Genomic DNA, 22208 nt, shown 5'->3' with positions numbered 1-22208 from the left:
AAGACATGGCTTTTTCAGCAAGCGGGTCTGGCCTAGGGAGAATTTTAAATAGGGACAATTTTAATTATTATTTTAATATGACACAGCGGTAAATATTTGTTTTTAATTGGTTTTTATTGGGGATAGTGCTTTGTACTGTTTTAATATGCTGTGAGCCGCCCTGAGTCCTGTGGGGAGAAGGGCGGCATATAAGTTTAATTATAATAATAATAATATAATAATAATATTAGGCCCACCCCCAAAAATCAAGCTAGGGCTTATTTTGGAGTAGGTCTTACTTTCAGGGAAACACAGTATTTTCTTGTTACAGTAAAACTAATTATGTATATTTTTTTTGTGTGGGGAACCTTCAAGTCAGTGTTGATTCTTGATGACTGCCTGGACAAGTCCATGCAATTTTTATGGCAAAGCTTCAGAAGTGGCTTGCCATTCTTATGTATAAATTGTATGAAATCTTCAAAATGATATACTTTTAACAATTGAAAAGCCTTATAGATTAAAACTTAGCCATAAACAAATGTGCTTACAAATTATAATTAACTGCACATACAATCTGCATTTGGAGTACCCTTGACATATTTTCATATAATATATACATGCAATGCATTTACAGGACCACTAGAGAGCAACCTTTGTAAATTTAAGCTTGAACTACAACTTGCACAGGAGACAGAAAATATTTATATACTGATGACTGAAGTTAGTGCAGTGGACTAATTCACAAGATTACACTTAGTTTATTTATTAGACTGCCTTTCATTTAGGAGTTCAAGTTATATACACATTCCTCTTATTTTATCCCACAACACAAATCTGTGAAGTTAGTTGGGCTAAGAGACATTATCCATTATGTTAGTTTATGTATATTAAAAATGAGACCTAGCAGAGGTTTTTAATTTAAGTTTTTAAATTAATGGCAGAAAAATTATATTAAAAGACCAAATTAAGGATATTAATGTATCTTTTTAAACATTTTCAAGGAAACTATTTTAATCCAGCCAAAGTTTACAGTATGTTTAAATAAATGAAAAATGAAAAGAATATACATTGTGTCAAATTTAAGAATTAATCCCATGTTATATAATTAAAATGACCATCCAGATAACTATGGAAACCAATAAACAGAATATAATATAATGGCATCCCTTGTGTGAGTACAGGCTGGTGTGCATGCGTGCACCTGCCCACCTGCACAAGTTGAACTGCGCACAGGCGCATGCGCACTCCAGCCAGCCACTCACGCGGTCCAATTGCAAATAGGCCATGGTCTGGTAGTGGGCCATGGCCTCATAGTAGGCCGCAGCCTGGGGGTTGGGGACCACTGATATAGACGACACCTTCACCATAATAAAAAAGGACCAATTAGAGAACACCCACAGAACCATCAACAATATTTTCAAAGGACTCCAGTTTAGCAGAGAAGAAGAAAACAACAACTCGCTACCCTTCCTGGACATCTTGATCAGCAGAGACCACACTGGCAAACTAGAAATGCAAGTCTACAGAAAAACCACTCACACCATCCAAGTGCTCCACATCAAAGCAACAACCCAACCTCCCACAAGAGAAGCTGCATAAGAACTTTATTTAGATGAGCACAAAGTCACTGCAGCAACCCTGAACAGCAGAAAAAGGAAACAGACCATCTATACAACATATTCCAACAAAATGGATATCCATGCAACTTTATCAAAAAGTGTCTGACCACTCAACCCAGTTCAGCCCAAACAAGTCCTAAAAAGAATAACATTGCCATACATCAAGAACATTCCAGAAACAGTAAACGGCCCAACCAAAAAACCTCTAAGACTACTCTCACCAATACTGTCAGGGCAAGCCAATAGAATATAATAGTTTGGGTAATGAAACATCTGCAAGAAAAAAACAAGTTCAGAGAGCAACAAGGACCCCTCATTTCAATCCTGAATTACAAATATTCTCCTTTAATGGTATCTGAAAGCTTCATTTTGATATAAATTACTCTCATACCAAACACTGGAACTATCATATAAATGAATAGACTGGATACTGAATTCAAAATAATTTACAACTATGATTCTAATATTTAGAAATTTTATGAAGCTTTATGAAGTGGCCAAATCAATGTTATAACAAGGCATGGACATTTAAGTAAAGGCAACACTGATACAGTTTTAGATTAAAAATATACCTGAAATATGAAGCCTAGGAGCAATGTCAACTTCTTTCATATATTTCATTAACCAATTAGTATCTTATTCACTAACACAAATATTAGGACTTTATTTCAACAATATTAATATTAAAACAATTGTAGCATAGGGCAAGAATAATTTCATTTCAACGAAGTGAAAATTCTAATAACTGCTTACTTTTCCATCTTTAGATGTCCCTGCAACCTGACCAGTTGCTATGGTAATCCTGTCAGGATGTACTGCTAGGCTGCCAAAAAAAAAAAAGGTGGGAAGAGAAAGGAAACATACCTTTATTAAATAAAAATTTAAAAGCATTTTTATAACATGAATGAAAACAACAAAACACATTTTACTCGATATTTCTTAAACATTTATTGAGGTGCACAAGAAAACATTCTTATTTCATCATGTATTTTATCTAATATTAAACGCTACTGCATACTATAGTACCCTGCAATGCTATTTTATTTTATTTCAATTTCTATTCAGATCTGATCATTTATTTTTCATTATAAAATTTTCAGATTGGATTTATCTATCTACAGCGTCTTCTAGCGCTAAAAGTATGAAGATGACTAAAAACGCAGTTGCACCAATTTCTTTGTTCCTTTTCTAATTATGCATATTTGGTGATGTATAATTGATGAGGATTATAGAATAGAGCTAGAGTATGACATGGTCACTTTTGCCCAAGGTTCTGGCAATTTCAATTCCCTCTATCACTTCTTCTCTATTTGTAAGGATAAAGTCCAGTATAGCTTTATGTCTAGTTCCCTCCTCCACCTTTTGGGTGACAAAGTTGTTGGCTAGGTTGGTTAGGAATCTGATTGATCTCCCACTCACTGCAGAGTTTGTCTCTCAATTGATATCTGGATAGTTGAAGTCTCCCATTACTACTGTGGTATGCTTCCTACATACGTTTGTTAACTGGTTGGCAAAGAGTTCATCTATTTCTTCTAATTGGTTAGGTGGCCTGTAATATACACCTATGGCAATGTCACTTTTTTTCTCTTTTATATTAACCCATATACATTCTGGAGAGATTTCATCTTTCATCACGTGCATTTCTGTAGATACAGTAGTGGCCAAAATTGTGGAAACCTTTTGGGAAAAAAAGTACAGTAGAAATGCCACCTTTGGTTAAGTTTCTACCAATTTTTCTTCTAATTTCCTTATAACTGTAGTTAACTGTATTAACTGTTCACTTAATAATACTATTTTACATCGCTTTCTGGGCAACCAGTCAATTCTTTGCATCATTACTTTAATTTTATTATGTTTTACAAACTCACTAAATGAAAGAGAAAAAAAACCCAACCAACTTGATAGCGATCACATAACACACCGACAAATGTCCTCCTCTCAGCTTAAATACATAACATCAATAACTGAATCCTACTGTGATCTGATTGGCTCATTGCCAATTGGCTCTCAAAATACTCATGCTCATTGGCTACAATCAGATGAAGGAAAGCTACCTGATATCAACCTAAGCAAGTTGCGCTTCCTTTTTCTGGTTATTTGGCTATAACTTTTCATAGAATACAGTACAGATAATTGAACAAACTTTGTTGCATTACATTCTTGATTAAATTATCTTTCCATTGATATATAATTTTATGGTACTACTCGAAAAAAAAGTGGTGTTATTAGCCGTCAAACCTCAAAAATACACTTTTCCCAAAAGGTTTCCACAATTTTGGCCACTACTGTATGTAGTATTCTCTTACATATAGTGCAACTCCCCCTCCTCTTTTTATAGACCTGTTTCTTTTGAACAGTTTGTATCCATCCATCAGTTCATTCCATTCATAGTTTATATTATATGTGGTAAACTTGTCCCATTTAAATATTATTTCCTACTACTTTACCCTCAACCTGAACCTGGGATTACTATAGACAAACCAGTTCTTAGCTTCAGTCTCTAAGCTGTATGTCCTTTATAGTTTTTGACATGTTTTGTTTTAGGAAAAATGAAATATTGAACCAAGTGAGACTTTATATTATATTCTAGCCACTACCAGTGAATCCAGGGCCACCACCATTTCTAAGACAATTTCGTTCACGGTCCCAGAAATTTGGTGCTAAGCCTGCCATTATGCTTTCTTTATCAGTCATAAGCTAAAATATAGATTTTTGAATGTTTTACACGGATTTCTTTTCAGAGTTTCCTTTTCCATGGCTTACCACTTCACATCATCATTGTGACCAATATAATGTCTCTGCAGTTGTTCTTCAACATTATACAATACAACAACAGATGCAATGAAGTAAACAGTTTCTCCGGTTGGTAAAAGGTACAGATTATTGCGACAATCCCGACCTCTATAACCATAGCTGGCATCTTAGTTAAGATATAACAATTGAACATTACAAGTGACAATCATGTGGAATTCTGGGACCATAAACTTCATACAGTAAGGCTCCCTGGTTCCTTGAAACTTTACCAATTTCTATCAGAGGAACAACTCTGATAGTAGCACATGTTAATGATTACATCAGTGATTAACGTTCTAATTCCAAGTTGTAAGAGAATATATTTCCCTTTAAAAAGGTAGATACTTTTGTAATATTTTGTATATTTTTTCACATTTCATGACACGTTATCATATGTGCTGGTTCAAAGATCACCAACTTTCTATTAGAAAGATTATGAATGCATTTGTGACTAGAAGATTTGAAACAAACTTGCAAACAAATTTGTTCATGTGCCAGTTTGTAGAAGGGAAGAATTTCACATACTGTAGAACATTCTCCGTCTCCCACTTAAAATCAAATATCCCCCAGCTAATAGGAAGAGGTTCTTCCCAAAGGGAAACTTGCAGCTCTTTTAATCAGCATACTTGATACTAAGCCAAGACTTCTAATATAACATACAACACAATAACAAATAGCTACTAGTAACTCTATAGTAATATTATTGTTGATTAGCCAAGAGGCCATGTCAAAATATAACATTAATAAGACCGTATGTAAAAGTAAGATAAAAGAACAGATTAAAAAATAAAATAAAGAATGAAAATCATATTAGCTAGATTTTTCAATATTAAATATTAAAACAGACAATTAAAATTAGACTAAAAGCCAAGCTAGATGAAATCAAGAATGATTTATACCAGTATTTTAACTAAAATTGAAATCTATATGTAACTTGTACAAAAAAGAAACTGACATGCTTGTAACTTGAAATATTAACAATTAGGAATAATTAAAAGAAGGGATCCAGCATAACTAATGTTTTTGATTAGTATATCATCTTTGTGCTTATGCTGAAAATCTGGATAGTTTTTCTAATAATTGGGTTTTTAATTAAAAAAAATAGTATGGAAATGTTATAAATTCACTTTGATATACAACTAGAAACACACTTCCTTATATTATAATTAGTAATTACAGCACCCTTTTTGTTTGTGCGTCTAATTTACTAACCTGATAGATTTAAACATATACCTTCAGAATGCATTAAACTGAAAACTTGAGAGATTATTAATAATATATAGATTAAAAGCTTTATAACATCAATATTTATTGTGTTCTTTCTGTGAAAATATTAGTTCCTTGCATTTAGATGCCTGCTATGCTTCATAACATTTAAAGATGTACTTTAAAAATAAGAGTATCAGAAATAAGCATTATTTAATTGAAGTGTGTCCATAAATAAGGATACACCCATTCCAGTTTAAGCTTTTTGGATGGTAGTTCTGCCTTTGCTTCCAAATTGTAAGATTCCACTTGATCTTTTGGCATGTACATGGTAACAGGACGTCCACGCAGAAACATTTTAACATATCCTTCCTCTATTGAAAAAAAAATACATAACAAACAAAATTCATATACAGTATTTTGCCATTTTAATATTTCATATCTCTAACAACATTTTAAAGTTATGTGGTAGAAACAGATATTTTTAAAAACAACAGCCCAAAGCCTTAATTATTTATGCACACAATTTTAAAATCTTTTTAATACGCTGAAACTCCATAATAAATAAATATATAATGGGGGGACAATGTGACTTTCAGAAAGGGAGTGACTTTTTTTCTATTGCTGTCTGAGGAATTAACCTAATTACTATAATTAACACAAAAAGTCATTAAAGTAAATTTTACTTTGAATTTAATTTTCACATATCTGCATATCAGTATCTATAATGTTAATTTTAATGACTTCCTAATTTAAACATGAACTTAGTATTTGATTTGCAATGATTAATGATACATGTACTGGAATCTTAGTGAAGATATGACAGTAAAAGAACTATGCTGATGTACCATGCATGCAAGAACATAACTGGATATTGAAAAAATAGGTAGCCCTTGTTTAAGCAATTGCCTTGTTTAACAACTATTTGCAATTACAATGGTGATGAAAAAGTAACTTTGTGATCAATTGTCGCATTTACAATCTTTGTAGGTTTGTAAAGCAAAGAAAACTGAAATAAGATAATGAGTGAGCCTGGCTCCTGGAAATCTATGGACGTAACTAAACGTCTAGTCTACAGCCCTGATCCCATCCAAGTAACACATAGGACAAAATTTGTCCAACTTTACACATTAGCCAAGGCTGGCTAGGTGCAGCTGTTTTCATAAAAGAAAGAAAAATGTGTCTTGACAGTACGTTTTTGTTTGTTTTGAAAATAAGTACAAATGGATATTATAAGCCTTGCTATAATAAAACCTCCTGTGTTGGAAAGGACTATAGGATACATTTCTAGACCTATATCAAGAACAAATCATACTGTATTTATGCACTTAACACTAAAATGTATATTGAAATTTGTATTAATTTATGACTGTCAATTTCTTAAACCCAGAAGAAAGAAAGCAGGTTGTGATTTCTGAAACCTGCCCCATCCTGAATGAAACTTTTCTCTGCTACCTTTTGTTGTCTTTAAACAAAATTCAGTGCTACTCTATTTCAGTTCAAATCATAACTACTGCTCAAGGTTTTATCTTAAAAACCTGATTAATAGAGAATCTGATATATAAAAATTACAGTTAAATTTTAAATTTTAATTAAAGGTAATAAGAGAAATGGTTAGAATTGAAACACGAAAAGAAAAATAAAGGTACAGAGTAAATATACAATTTTTCCCCATTGTCAAGGATATGTTTGCAGAAACCATTTCATATAAGATTGAACTTTAATTTTTCCCACTGTGTTACTTTTATGCTTTATGTCTGCTTAATTTAATTTTTTTCTAATAACATCTAAGTACTGAAAAAATATAAAAAAATGCATTTTTATGCATATATCATGAAAAAAATAGTAAAAACTATACAGGAATTAATACATGAAGCAATCACAACATATGAAATTATACTGTATTGCCAAAGGCATTGTTTTGGTATCTCATTCAAGATCAGGTTGATTTATGTAAAAACAATTCTACAAAACCTATTATTAACTTAAACCAACCATGCTACTGATCATATTCTAGAGATGGATTAAGAATTTGCTACACTTGCTTTCCAGACCATCTTCTGACAATAGGCAGACTGATCTGAAAAGTGGCATGTCCCATATCAATAGAAAGAATAACATATGGTTAGGATATTACGACTATAATAAGACATATAGATTTATAGAGATTACGCTACTGAATACAAAGTTAAAGAGACAACTGCTGAATGAAGCTTGGTTAAATATGTACAATAGTTGTAAAGAACGCTGAAGAGATAATACTAAATGCTTGTAGTAGTCTTAAAATACTACCTCAAGTTACCCATAAAAGACTGAAAAATTAAAGAAATGCATGGCATATTTAGAATATGGACTACCATAAAAATTTAATAATTAAGATATAATTTTACAAAGTTAAGAAGATATTTATAAATGAGATATTAGGAATAAATTATTTATATAACTGCAGTACAAATTTGTTTAATCTTCACAATGGAAATGCGTAATATGTATACATTACTATATGGTTATATGTTAATTATTACCAGGCATTCCCAATACTACATAAACACCTTTTAAATATTTACATAATATATAAAACACAGAAATATGTATTATCTACTTCAACTTGCTTATTGGTATCATAAGTTAAATCTATTACTCACATAAGGCAATTTAGATAGTGAATAAACACTGCAATTAAATCTAAAGCAAAAGGTTGATTTAGGCACATGTTAGAATGCTATTTGAGCATACTAGAACAGGCACTATCACTTTTCAGCCAAACTACAAAAGCAACTATTACCACAGACGATTATGGGATTCTATATAGCAGTGATGGCGAACCTTTTAGAGACTGAGTGCCCAAACTGCAACCCAAAACCCACTTATGCATCATCAAGTGCCAGGTGGGTGTGGCCCATTGGCTGGGTGTGGCCAATTGGGTGGGTGTGGCTGCGGTGGTAATGGCAGACTGGGTGGGACTAAAAAGTTCATTCAATCAATTCCAACTTTGCAAGATTTTTTTTTTTCTGTGAGAAGTTGAAATTGACTAATTGAACCCTTTTTTTTTTTTGCACACGGCGGCAGAGGCCTAAAACAAAAAGGTTTTATAAAACCCAGCTGAAGGCCTAGGACTGGGGTGACGACGCGCGTGCCCATAGAGAGGGCTCTGAGTGCCGCCTCTGGCACCCGTGCCATAAGTTCGCCACTACTGCTATATAGCTATCTTTAACATTTGGGCCTCTTTCTTGGCCATTCATTTAATCAAGAAACATATATAAACATCCATTAACATTCAATCCTACAAGGTTTAAAAGCCAGTAGATGCTCTGCAAGAAGCTGACTAAGAAAAAAGGGAAATTGTTTAATAATATTATAGTCACACAAGGAATAAACTGCCTTTGTAGGCTCAAACTGCTTGGCCCTGTTAATAGGCTTGTTTAGAGAGCTGTGAGATTTTAGAAGCAAGTTCTACCTACCTTTACAATGTGTCACACGACGCTTCCCTTGTGGTTACAGAGACAGAGATAGAAGTGCTAGATAAAGATGTATTCAAGAACAGTCAGGCTCATCTACATCCCTGCTCTGTGGAGTACCCAGCTGTATTATTCTATTATCAATACAGGTAATATGTCCCTATTTTGCATTTGTATTGATATAAATAGAAAAATCCAAGTATATATGTAAGTTTTTGCAGTTTCCATTATCTTTCACAATTCAAATATATTATCTCAAAAAGCAGGAAAAAATAATGTCCCAAATTTTGTTTTACTGCTATTCTATCGAGTAGTGTTGATTCAGGTGATACAAATTAAGCTTTGGAATTCTGTCTTATAATTGATTTGTATAATCAACTATAAAAGGGACCTACATGGTAAAAAGTAAAAATAAATTTGGATTTCCTTGTAAAAATAATAGTTGTTCAGTAATTTGATATTCTTAAAAATAAATCTAATGTTTTAAATAGCCCAGACCAGTTCAAATGAACTTGAAAGCTTTCTGTGAGTTTTTCTTTGAAAGCCAAACTGAAATATTGTTTTGTCAAATACATGTTCTCAGCCCATATTGCCAAGGGTATCAGAAATTGGGGGAAGATATTTATAGGGGGAAAAAGAGCAGATGACAGAAAACATGTTTTAAAATCACATTCCTCTGTGCCAATTCTGTCTTCAGAGTACTCTTCCACCCTGGTATCTCCACTATGCTAATTTCTACTTCTGGTGTCGATCCTGGATGGAACTGGATTTAAAAATTAAAAAATGGTATTTAACAAGGAGACTCAAGAGGCACAGTCTAGCACCTCCACTCCTTCACATCAGTTCTGTTCTGCATACACTGACATTAAAGCAGATGCTGTTATGTGAGGATTTATATTATGCAAGGAACACTTTACACATTTAATGTAAGCACTATCTACAAAATCATAATCTTGCTCCATATTATTACTGATCACTTAAAAAGTGAACTGGTAGTATTTACAACTGAATGACAATGACCACTGACTGGCAATGTGTACAACCAGATACAGCAATTTCATAATTATACAGAACTGCTTTTTCTAAAACAATGTACTCTCTCTTCTTTAAAATAGCCCTCCTGACTAACAGTATTGTTTCTCTATTGGTTGTATGGATTATACTGACAGGGTACTACTATCTGCACGCTCCACATTTTTTGTGTGTAGACTATTTGAACAAGACTGTGCAGTGTCATCCATAGAATATTCTGCTTGATCAGTTCCTATATTGCTACTATGAAGTGGAAATCCATAGTGAATAAAGCCATTGGATTAGACATATAGTTTGTTTGGTTCTGGCATACTGCATGAACACAGCAATTGTGTTCCATTAATCCAGGTTTATTATACTTGGAACTGCACCTTTCCATTAAGGAAATGGTAGCCAGGTCAAGCCATTTTATTCTGAGGGAATGACGGACAAATATTAAAATTACTGAACAAACCATAGAGTTCTTTTAAGATGGTAGCAGTATAAATAGCAAATAAAAAGTATAAACTTATAAACTTAATATGGTAAAGTAGTTTGTTAAAATGTGAACTTCATTGCAATTTGGTAATCACTACAATGAAATCTAGGCTATGATTTAGGAACCAAATTATAATAATTCTGTTAACCAATTATCTAGAGAAAGTTTTTCAAATATTCATATTCTTAATTAGAACAAAAGTTATATATATTTTATGAAACAATAAAGAAAACAATTACCTGCACTGAACATTGGTTCCTTGGGTTTGCTGCAAAACAATCAAGGAAGATTATTTTAAATAACATTAAACCCATACATTCGTCTTTCCAAGCATCCTTTCCTTGAATACTCCATATACTTTTGATTAATTGTTCTTCTTTGATATCATCATTCATTCTAAATCTCTCTCTCTCTATTAAACTAATGTATCTAATTTCTACTCTACTGCAATCAAATGATTTTCAGAGGCTTACAAAGAATATAGAAAGTTACAATATCCAGCCTAATTAAAACCTGAAACAAAAGTAACAGTAAAGAATCACATTTTTCCTTTTTTCCAAAAAAAAGGGGGGAATGGCATCATATACAATTTAAAATAATTATCTCCACGACAGTTTGATTTTCAATGTTTTCCTAAAAATCATAACCTGATATCTGTCATGAAGCAGTTCCAAAGCATCCCCATTACTACAGAAGACAGAAACAACTTGCTTCAGAGCACTGAAATTCTTGAAAACATGAAGCTGTAAATAAAAAAAACAGCTTGCCTTCAGAAATCGTGGGCGTTCCATCACTGGAGGTTTTTAAGAAGAGCTAGACAGTCACTTATATGAAATGGTATAGGTGTTCCTGCTTGAGCAGGGGGTTGGGCTACAAAACCTCTAAGGTCCCTTTCTATTCTATTCTATTCTATTCTATTCTATTCTATTCTATTCTATTCTATTATTATTATTTTCTTATTCTATTAACTTTTCACTAGATGTTTCAATAGGTTATACCAATGCTAGTACATAGTCTTGTAGTTATCCAGGTGCCAAGGGTCTATAGAATTGGCATTATGTGCTCCTATTATTGATTGCTAATAAATATGCAGACTGCCACATTTTGGTTCAATTATAGTCCCAAGTATTCTTTAAGTGAAGCCTTAAAGACTATTTGGAACTATATGGTGATAGATGACCTGGCTACAAGAATTCATTCTCAATTTACCACATAGACCACTACAGTGTCTATGTGGTAATTTGAGAAGGAATTCTTGTAGCCAGGTCCTCCATCACCATATAAGGCCAAAGTGGCCCACCAGTTGCAGCTGGGCATAGTCTCCATGCCTTCCATCTGCTATTCAAGCAGAAGCTATGAGTCAAGAATTCCTACCCACAAGTCATGAGCCTGTTCTTTCACAAGTAGTACTTGCTCATCAAGGAATAAACACACTGAAGTACAAACAGCAACTCCATCTTAGTTGGATTTAATTTCAGCCTGTACCTTTGGTTGCTCATAGCCTCCAGACATTGCCAAAGGACAATAACAGTTATCCCTTACAGACTGGAGTGGGATAGCAATGTAGAATCGGATCCCATCAGCAAACTGATGGTACTGTATTCCAAACTCTCTATAATTTCAACCAATAACTTCACATAGATGTTAAACAGCAGGGGAGAAAGGACTGATTCTTACAGCATCCACATTGGGGGCTACTGAACCAACATCTTTTCCCCCACTGCATAAATTGAAACTATTCATTGAGAAAGGAGCAGAACAATTGTTAAAAAATATATCCTATTCCCAACTCCTGCAGGTGGTCTAAAAAGATAAAACTGTCAATGATATCAAAGGCTGCTGAAATGCGCAGCAAAATCAGGATATTGATACACTACCTCCTTCCAGATCTTGACACAGGTCATCCAAGAGATTGACTAATGTTGTCTTTGGTCAATATCCAGGTTGAACCCAGATTAAGAAGGTTTTATACTCCCTATTACTGTAACTCTGATTCTTCCTCAACATTCTAAAACTTGCTTATATTTTGAAATTCTCTTACCCTGACTATTTTAAACTTCCAGCCAATTCTTGTTGCACTGTAGTAATTTCTTCCATTCAAGCAATGCTGTTGAAATAATTAATATCCACTTTTATATCCTGTACAGTGCTTCGTTTTAGGTCCAACAATGGCTCCCCATCCATTTTACATCTATTTTTATCTCATAGCTGAAATACTCATTATATGAGCATTTCATTTTTATTCCTTTAAATTCCTCCACAACAAGTTTGTTTACTTATTTGCAAGTTCCTCAAATATTCACTTGAGAATTTTCCTGGGCTATAGGCTCTTGTAGAACCTGCTTAGAACTTTCTAGAGTTTACAGTATTCTTTGGTGGGAGCCTAACTTAGTAGACCTTTTGAAATAGGCCTGTTCAAGAAACAAACACAGAAGGGTAACAGCCCTTCATTGTAATAAGGGAGAATAACAGTATCTTAAAAATCTGAAAGTTTGGCAGGACAAGAAAAAGACGCAGCATCTTAATCTATTCATCACAGAAAATCCTTCATGGACTGAAGAGAACAGAAGATGTTTTTTTCTCCAAAGAATTTCCTGCTAGATCAAGGCCAATTGCCAATACATCTGACAGAACCAGAGAAAAAGGGAATTTTGCCATTAAGTGACTTATAGTCACTCTCTAACACTAGAATTTGGAAAAGTTGATAGGGTAGAATTACAATAGTATTAATTTTATGTTAATCTTAAAATTGTTAATCTAAGATCATAATCTATCCACATAAACATATTTAGTTAATAGAGCTATGATGGTTATAAAAACAAGCTGAAGGAATTCAGCAAAAGTAATGCAATGGAGTAGGGCTCCCACCAAACTACTGAAATTCTAGGAGTGCTTAAATCTTCACAGTGCTTAAATCACAAAGGCCACAATGAAGGAATATCTTCTCTTAACCTCCTGAGCCACAAATAAATATAACTTAGAAATTCCGCTTTTTCATACCAGTCGCTGTTCTTTTTGCCACTAGATGAACTACTTGTGGAGCCAGCTCGATTGCGGTTGCCTTTGGAATCCCCATAACTTTCCCTCCGACCACCAGGAGAAACACCTTCAGCCGAGTTGGTTCTTTTAATAGAGCTAGTAGAAAACAACACTGATTGAAGACACAATCATTAGCCTGAACCATATCCTGAACTCTTCCGAAGTGAAGATTTCCCAAGCGATTATCCTAGGGATTCAGCAGCTCTCTTGCCCTCCCCCGCCACCCACCCCCCTGTCCCTTTAGCTTTTCAAAAGAACATGGCTTTTCACCCAGGTGCTGTGATAGAATGAGGATGGCTGGCGCTGTGAGGCATCCAAGGGATGATCGAAGCAGCAGGTTTTTCTTTCTTGGCCTTATGGTTTATGGTTTATGATTTATTATTGTGAGCCACCTAGAGTTGTGTTTAAGACGACATCCATGCAAATCTTTTAAATAAATAAATTCTTTTAAACTGAAATTACTAATCTGTAATTTCCAACTGAGGGGGAGCAGGATAGACATGGACATTAAAAGACTTTCAACATAAATTAAGCTCCTGAAGAAGCTGACTTTTATTTTAGTAGCCAAACTATAATTCTCCCCTTTTATTCCTTTCTTTTTCTCTTTGACCCAATTTACACAAAATAAAATCCAGCACATATGGGATTTGTTTGCATTCCTTTACTTAAAAATGGGAAAGGATGGATTTGGCCATACGGGCAGTTCTACAAAAACTGAGGCAACAACCTAACCACTTTAAAGCCTAAGGAACACACTCCTGCATCTGGACATGCTAGAGATAGTACATGCAAACATGTTCTCTTCTTTAATATGATACTGAGAGAGTATGGATGAGGTAATTTGAGCTTTCATCTCTTCCCCCCTCTTTCTTTCTCTTTGTCTCATTTACATACAGAATAGCACAGAAGCTCCATTCTTAATTTTATAGTCCTGCATATGAGTGTGTACATATATAAAGGAACTAAGTTGCACAAACTTGCTTCATGCAATACTGAACAACACTATGTAGAAATGATTGCTATACTAAGTTAGAGCATGATAGGAAGTCTGAAATGTATCTTAATTGCTGTCAATTTTCTCTGTTTCCATCGCACAACTGCATACTTAAGTACTGTCATAAAATTCATCATCTTGATGATTGTGTCAGTAAACAAATTTGTTGGAAATATCTAGTGAGATATTAGAAGCTCCTAGACAGGGTGAAAAATGAGCATAACTTACTGCTATCATGAGATAATAGTTACTGTACATCATAGACGTTTGCCATTTCCTCAATTACTAGAAACAGAAAAATCTGCAAATTGATTTGTGGAATTAGTAATAGTCAGATACTATCCTTTACTTTGGGGAGAGGGACACTGGTACAGAATACATATAGCTGTGATAGGAGCCTAAACTGCACTCTTTGCTAATGAATGACACATTCAAAAAGATTAGCTATATCTGTTTAGCAAAACTGAAGGGATGTCTTATTATGATACGTTATCTGAAGTAGAAACTGGGGCAGGGCTTCATAAAACAGATGTGGTCCTCTTTATATAGCATGTTTTACTCAGCTATTATCCACAGATCAGCTGCAAGCCTGCTGGGTAGCAGACTGAGTGAGCTGCCCAGTTAAATGAGATAAGCTCTTTTGCTCACCTATTCCATTGTACAGCTATCTGTTCTGATTGCTTTAAAAGAATTTTAAAGAATATAAACTCAGAGCTAAAACATATCTAGAAAACAAAAATTAACACTAGAAGAGAGCATGGTGAGATGGAAAACTGCTCAGAATCCCAGGGAAGGGAGCATGCTTACACACCCCAAAGTGGCCAATAGGTGTCAGGCTGTCCCTATATCCTAGAAGTCACCTGAACATACACCTAAATGATTCAGCTGGCAATCATATCTGAATATATTCACCCTGCCACTATTATCAGTTAACAAGGAACACATCACTCTTTTACAGTTTAGTTGCAGTTCCAAAATACTTCCCCCCAAGAAACAGAAGTATACCTAATCCAAATTCTGTGTGATGTTATTCTCAAAAATAAGAGTTGTTGATGGGGTTTAGCTATAACTTGAAAATGGCTTGTAATTTTACCTATCAAAATCTGATATAATACAGTATAAATGTTTTCTGTAAAACTATTTGAAATAAAAAAAAATTGGATACAAAAACTTCTTAAACAAAAAAACTTTCAGAAAAAAATAATTAAAGCACTGTGAATAAAATAAAACATCCAATCCTTCTGTTATTACAAAACCAAGAAAGAAAGTATCAGAATAAAGTAGGCAAAGTTTATTATAATGAGGAAGTTATGGGTACCGTGGCCCTCACTCTCCTTTTACTGGTCTATTTGTGAATGTAAGTATTTACAGCCTTTTCCCATGTAACTTCATTAATTTTATTATGGCCTTTATTATAAAATATATTATCTATGGTACTGGATAGTGAAAGAATTTACACAAATAAAACTCTGAAAATAGCCTAATACATCACCTCATTAATACAATGATTGTTATTAATTATTTTAGCATGTTTTTTATATTACTTTTTAGAAGACAGTGAGAAAATGAGTTAAGATTGATAGTAAGCCATATTAATAACAAGCTTGCCTGGGTTATAGTTACATCCATGATGGAATGAGCCAGTTTGCTTTGGAAACTTTTGTCTGTATCTCCATTAACTATTACGATTAGCTGAATGTTTTCTAATGACCATTAAAACTAAGACCAAATGAGATTAGATGAGACCCATCTCATAATCGATGTTGGGTAAGCACTGGCTATTAGAAACAGAGTTAAATTTTAGAACACAAGACTTTGTGATTTTCTATCTACAAAAATTGTAATTTAGGGGTAGGCTAGGAAAGCTAAATGCTATGAATACTCTTACATTTATTTTTGTAGTATACTCTACCATCCTTTTTTCTCTATTCCTGCAAATTGCAAGAAATTACAGGCAGTATTTGCATGCCACTTTGTGTTGGCAAGCATACTTAAATCTATATGGAAAGAAGTCATATTTCCATGTTTTATGCAGAAGTGAGCACAGCATATTGCTAGATTTCTATTCTGGTTGGTGGTATGAAATTACTGCATACTAATGTTTACAAAAAGTACCCCACCCTGGAGACAAATATAAATAAATATCATTCTTTATTTCCAAACACTGTAGTCTCAATTTTTTTTTTTTTAAAAGAGTACATTTCAAGGTGGCTTGATGAAAGGAAACTAGGAGACATATTCAACAGGTTTAGTTTAAAAAAATAGAAATAAAATGTCACAAAAAAGTTATTTTTCTTATGACAAAAATGGAAAAGAAGGGTATAGCTTTATTGTAATTTAATTTCATGGCTCGTCAAGACAAAACATAAGCAACAGAACTCCATATTGCTTTTGGATTCAAACACAAAACAATATTTTGGAACAGAAAGGTACACTCTGCAACTCCTTAAACCAAATGCAAATTTTCCTGTGATGATGCAAGGCTCAGTCCTAGATCCTGCAATTCAATTTTCTAAATGAAAATTTATGCACTTAAGGAAAATGAATCCTCTGGCAGGATACAGTATTGAGGGTACAATATTAGACAGAATAGAAGAAGATTTAGATGTGCTCATAGTAGATGACTAAACTACGAGCAAACAATGTGGTCGGGCAGCTGTGAAGGCAAACTAAAGTCTGCAATGCATCACTAGAGGAATCACCAAGAGGAAAAAGGAGATCCTAATACCACTATATAGGGCTTTAGTCAGAGTCCTTTTGGAATACAGTATGTGTCCAGTTCTGGAGACTTAAGTCTCCAGATAACATGGAGCGAGTCCAGAGATGGGCAACAAAAATGGTGCAAAGTCTGAGAGACAAAACATATCAGGAGAGATTGGAGGACCTGAATGTATACACCACATGACCACAACTTGTGGTTTTACTTCCACGTTGTGCATCTGCTTGTCAGAAGCTGGTTATAAAGCATGCAAATGGTGATCATGTGACCGCATGACATAGCAATGGTCATAAATGTGAAGGATGATGGCAAAACTATTTTTTTCACCCCATTAAACAATCACTAAAGGAGACAGTTGGTGAGAGAGGACTACCTTTCTACATGAACACTCCCAAAGTATTTTGTTTTCTTATCCAAAGCACGGTATGGTATGATATGGTGTGGTATAGTTGGTAGGGTAGGGTAGGGTAGTTACTTTCACAAAGGTACAGCAAAAAAACAAACAAACCAGTTATCTTATTATACAATTTGTCAATGGAAACCAAATGGTGAGGCTATAAGACAGATTTCATGTATATTGAACATTTCTGTTATTCTACTGGTCCGGTATAAAAACAAAGACGCTCAGTTTCCAAACAGGTGACAAAATCCTTAACTAGACATTTCTTGCTCTTAACCTGAAATTGAAAAAAGACAGTAATAGTCTAATTGTATGGCCACTTATAATATCTTGCAACTGCATTAATTCTGATTAATTAATCCAATATGAATAAAGTTAGACTTTTCAACAAGGTTTCCAATTGTAATTTAGTTTGTCTAGAAATTTATCTTGAAAATATTACTGAGAGAGAGAAAAACAGAATAGTAATTTTAAAAGCTAAAGATAAGTACATATATTGTAACAATAGTACCTTTTTGTTGCTGGTGATACAATGTCTTTCCTGGTTCCTGATGGAGAAGGTAGAGAACCACTAGATTTCTTTGGTAAGACAGTTCCATTATTGACAGTAGTCTTTAAAGGCAGTGTTTGAATTAGTGGTCTTGCTGTGAAATGAAAAAATAAATAAAGGCTGACATTTACAAGCTCAGAAGTGCATACAATACTTGAAGTAAGATCTGACTACTGCAGATTAAAGTGGAAAGACAATTATCCATTATTTAAAAAGTTCTCTTGTGGAAACTGGAGATGGATATTCAATTTGTAATCTATTACTACTGGAAGATCCCTTTCCACGAGGACTGAATATGCCCATTCTATACCTGTGCATTTCTTTTTTTCTTTCCCTAAATAAAACACTTTGCATTTTTAAGAAGTTGGTTTGCTATTTTCAGAGCATTTCTTTGATTTATTGAGATCATTTTCATTTTTTTAATCTTCTAAACTCTTAATGATTCCACCCAATTGTATCATCTGCAAATCTGATAACTTCTCCATCTATGTTATTAATAAGAAATGCTGAAGTATATAGTCCAAGACTGAATCCCTAGTATTTTCACTCAATACTCTACATCATTTTGATATGAAATCACTGAGCGCATTCTTTGAGAATGATTTGCAAGATAACTAAGTGTCTAATTAACTATCTCACCTTCAATTCAAATCTGATTAGCCTGCTAATCAACATTTCTTGAGTGTTTTGTTAAATGCATAGCTGGTATCAATATATAACATTTCCACAATATATTAAGAAATAAACCAATCCAAAATATGAGATTGTCAGGACATATTCTTCAACAAGCCATTAACTATAAAGCTTCCTATTAATGAATGTTAGACAGATTGACCTTATTGTTCTCTGGGGTCTGCTGTTCCTATTCTAGAAGGAAGAAATAATATTTATTTTCATCCTATTGATATGGAACTTCACTCATTTGTCAGATTTTCAAAAAAATTCATCAGAGTCTTTAGCATATTTCTTCTGGCCCTGAAAATTGAAATTTGTACAGGGCAGTAGATAAGGAATTTCACAACTGATGCTTTGTCATTTGCTATAAACCTCAGCTATGTGACTGGCAAAAACTGGTTAAATGGTCAAACTGCCATCCTTAATATGGAAGTATAAAGTATAAAGAGATTTTGAGAAATAAATAATCTTTCTAAGCCCATAATATAAAATTTAGGACAGCACCAGACATAAAATATGTCATTCCATAAACAGTAACATGTTTAGATGTTTTAACAGATATACAAGATAATGAAAAAGGTCAGGTGTTGTTTTTTGTGCCATTATATACAAATATTTAGAATAAAATATTGCAAAAACACAGTTTACCTCAAATATTTCTGGAATAATTTGGCATACTTTAAACATTCTTTACATTCATTAATACAACTAAAAATATTCAGATAAACATTAGTTAATATTAATAAAAAACAGAAATATGAATAGAATGAATTCCAGTCAAATTTAACAGAAAAGTGATCTGAGACCTGATTAGAAATTTGAAAAATACTTATCCATGTACACTTCTTGGAGAAGACTTTTTTAAAAAATATACTTCAGATTCAATATTCAGGTTAAACCATACAACTGATCACTATCCATCTCAGAAAAATATCATGCAAAAAATATTCTCAAATAATTCTGTTTATCTTAACTGGTTAAAAATATTTTCACTGTAACATATACAGGTGAATTTGAATGGGAGGTTAATACCTTTGGTAGGTCCTTTCTTGTTCTGCATGGCCTGTTGCTCCTCAGTAATATTTAAACGCCTAACGACATCTGCCAGAGCAGACTTGAGCAACTGAATGTCATCTTCCTGCATCTGAACACGTTGTTCAAGTGAAGCTATGCGGTCTGTCACCTCCATACTGCTGGCAGCAGAAGCACTGTCATCTAAAAATACATATGTATTTTATTTTATTTTATTAATTTAAAACATTTATATAGCTGCCTATCTTCTAACCAACTTTGGACTGCTCTCAATTAAAAGTTAAAACCCTAACGCTTACTTTAAAGTCCTGTTACATTATGCTTGCTTCAAGCTAAATATTAATAGGTCTGCAGCCTAAACATAATTGTAAAAACTATTTGAAGAAATGTATTCTCCCAAAACAAACAGAGAAAGATATAGATACATTTGCTGCTTTTATTAGAAAACAATAACTCTTGTCAAGGTGGAATTCAGTTAATTCTCCTTTAAATTGAAACATTCTGCCAGCAATTCATACAGAATGTAATTTCCCATTTCCTCTGCAGTTTCTGTGTATGTGGTCAAATATACAAAAAGGTGCAGAAATGTAAATTTCTCCCATTAACTATAAATATCTTCATATAAATTGTGTGATCCAGATAGAGCTAGACAAAAGAAAAATACTATAGAAGCCATTTTCTGGTATATTTGTTATAGACTAAAAAGCAGGATCTTTATATTTAGTTCTTGCCAAGAAGAGTGCAGGGAGCCTGAGAATTGGAAACAATAAAACGGAAGGAAAAAAAATTAGTTCATCACACATGCCCAATATGCTTGCACAAAACAGTGTAAATGGAAATACTCATCACACCATTTTTTATTTTACTCTAATTAATATGTAAGGTCATTGGAAACATTACTCGTCACAGTGTTTAATTAAGCACTGTTAACAATTAAATAGGAATGTTAAGAGGGGAAGGTTAAACCCATCTTTTAACTGAACTGAGCAAGACCTGAAGAAATACCAACTACAGATAGTCCTTATTTAATGACAGCAACTGGAAGTGCCAGAATTTCCATTGCTAAGCAATGTAAATCACAACATTACATGACCACAAAACTTACCAATGAAAATTCAAACCTTTCCAGTTGTCATCATTAAGTGAATCACTGTGGGTCATTAAGCAAGGATGTCAAGTGGTTGCCATTTGCATTAATTTTGCTTCTAGGAAGCTAGCAAAGAAAGTTGCAAATGGAGATCATGTGACTGAAAGATTCTGTGTCATGATTGCTGAGCTCCCAGTTCATGATCACATGACTGCAGTGACACTGCATTTGCTTTAATTTTGAGGACTGTCAAACCCAAGCCCAAAGATAACCCAGCAAGATCCAAGGAAAATAAGTTCAAATTTAACATTGATCATTAGTGGTACATAATACACCATAAAACAGTTCTCAGAATTAAATGTTCAATTACAGTACAATGAAATATGAATTAAACAGTGCCTGTCAGGATCTGACTGAAATTAGGAATGAAGATGGCTTAAGCCTACACGAGATGAGGAATATGAATACACAAACACATGTACATACACATACACATGGGGGGGAAAGAACTTAAAAATATGTACCTATTAATTGATATGCATTGGTCCTATTTTGGAAACCATTAAGCAAACAGAATTGTACATCTTATATTTGATTTGTATGATTGTTCAAGGTAATCTGTGTACTTGTCCAGTCTGTTCTTGTAAATTCAAGGCCTCTGCTCTGGAAATTATTGAAACTAGAAGCAGTGGAAAAAATGGAAGCAGCAAAGCTTGAAACAAAAGAAAATGTCCAGATCCTAGTTTTCAAACAAAGTTAGGTCAACCCAGAGTTTTTATACTTCCTTTTACTTACAGATGATGATGTTGAACATTCTCTCCTTTTGTGTGTGGAGAAAGGCACATGGAGCTTAACCACAATTAGCTCATAAACATAAGTCAGTCTCTAACTAAGCAATTTCTGCTGTAAGCTCCAGAGTCTCTATAATGAAAGGTGGAACAGTTTGTTTTTCTGGCAATGCTAACTGAAAGCAAAAAATATAGCCTGGTTTTGTCAGGACTGCAGCTCATGTGATTATGAATAGTGAGACATCAAACAGTTCCATGATGTGTAACTGCACAAGATATACTGTATTCATTTGGAAGCTTGAGCTGTGCAATTTTCTGGATTTCTGAGGCATCCAACTACTTGGTTGCTAAAGGTTTAT

The 22208-nt window shown here is 33.7% G+C and overlaps 1 protein-coding gene across 1 annotated transcript in view; it reads right to left on the bottom strand.

The window, feature by feature from the left end:
* The window catches only part of EML1 (EMAP like 1), a 55529-nt gene that overhangs the window by 17865 nt on the left and 15456 nt on the right, over positions 1-22208 (bottom strand). The window contains exons 2-8 of the mRNA XM_015820354.1: positions 19975-20157; positions 18229-18361; positions 13566-13700; positions 10805-10833; positions 5842-5971; positions 4362-4511; positions 2352-2421 (exon numbers count right to left, since the gene is read on the bottom strand). Of these exons, the coding sequence (XP_015675840.1) occupies positions 2352-2421; positions 4362-4511; positions 5842-5971; positions 10805-10833; positions 13566-13700; positions 18229-18361; positions 19975-20157 (830 nt within the window). The remainder of the gene's footprint in view (positions 1-2351; positions 2422-4361; positions 4512-5841; positions 5972-10804; positions 10834-13565; positions 13701-18228; positions 18362-19974; positions 20158-22208) is intronic.

This window comes from Protobothrops mucrosquamatus, unplaced genomic scaffold, assembly GCF_001527695.2.
Source record: "Protobothrops mucrosquamatus isolate PMUCROS unplaced genomic scaffold, P.Mucros_1.0 scaffold_154, whole genome shotgun sequence".
Classification (NCBI taxonomy): Eukaryota; Metazoa; Chordata; class Lepidosauria; order Squamata; family Viperidae; genus Protobothrops; species Protobothrops mucrosquamatus.
Note: the sequence above shows the minus strand (reverse complement) of the source record. Positions and strands in the feature narration are given on the sequence as shown.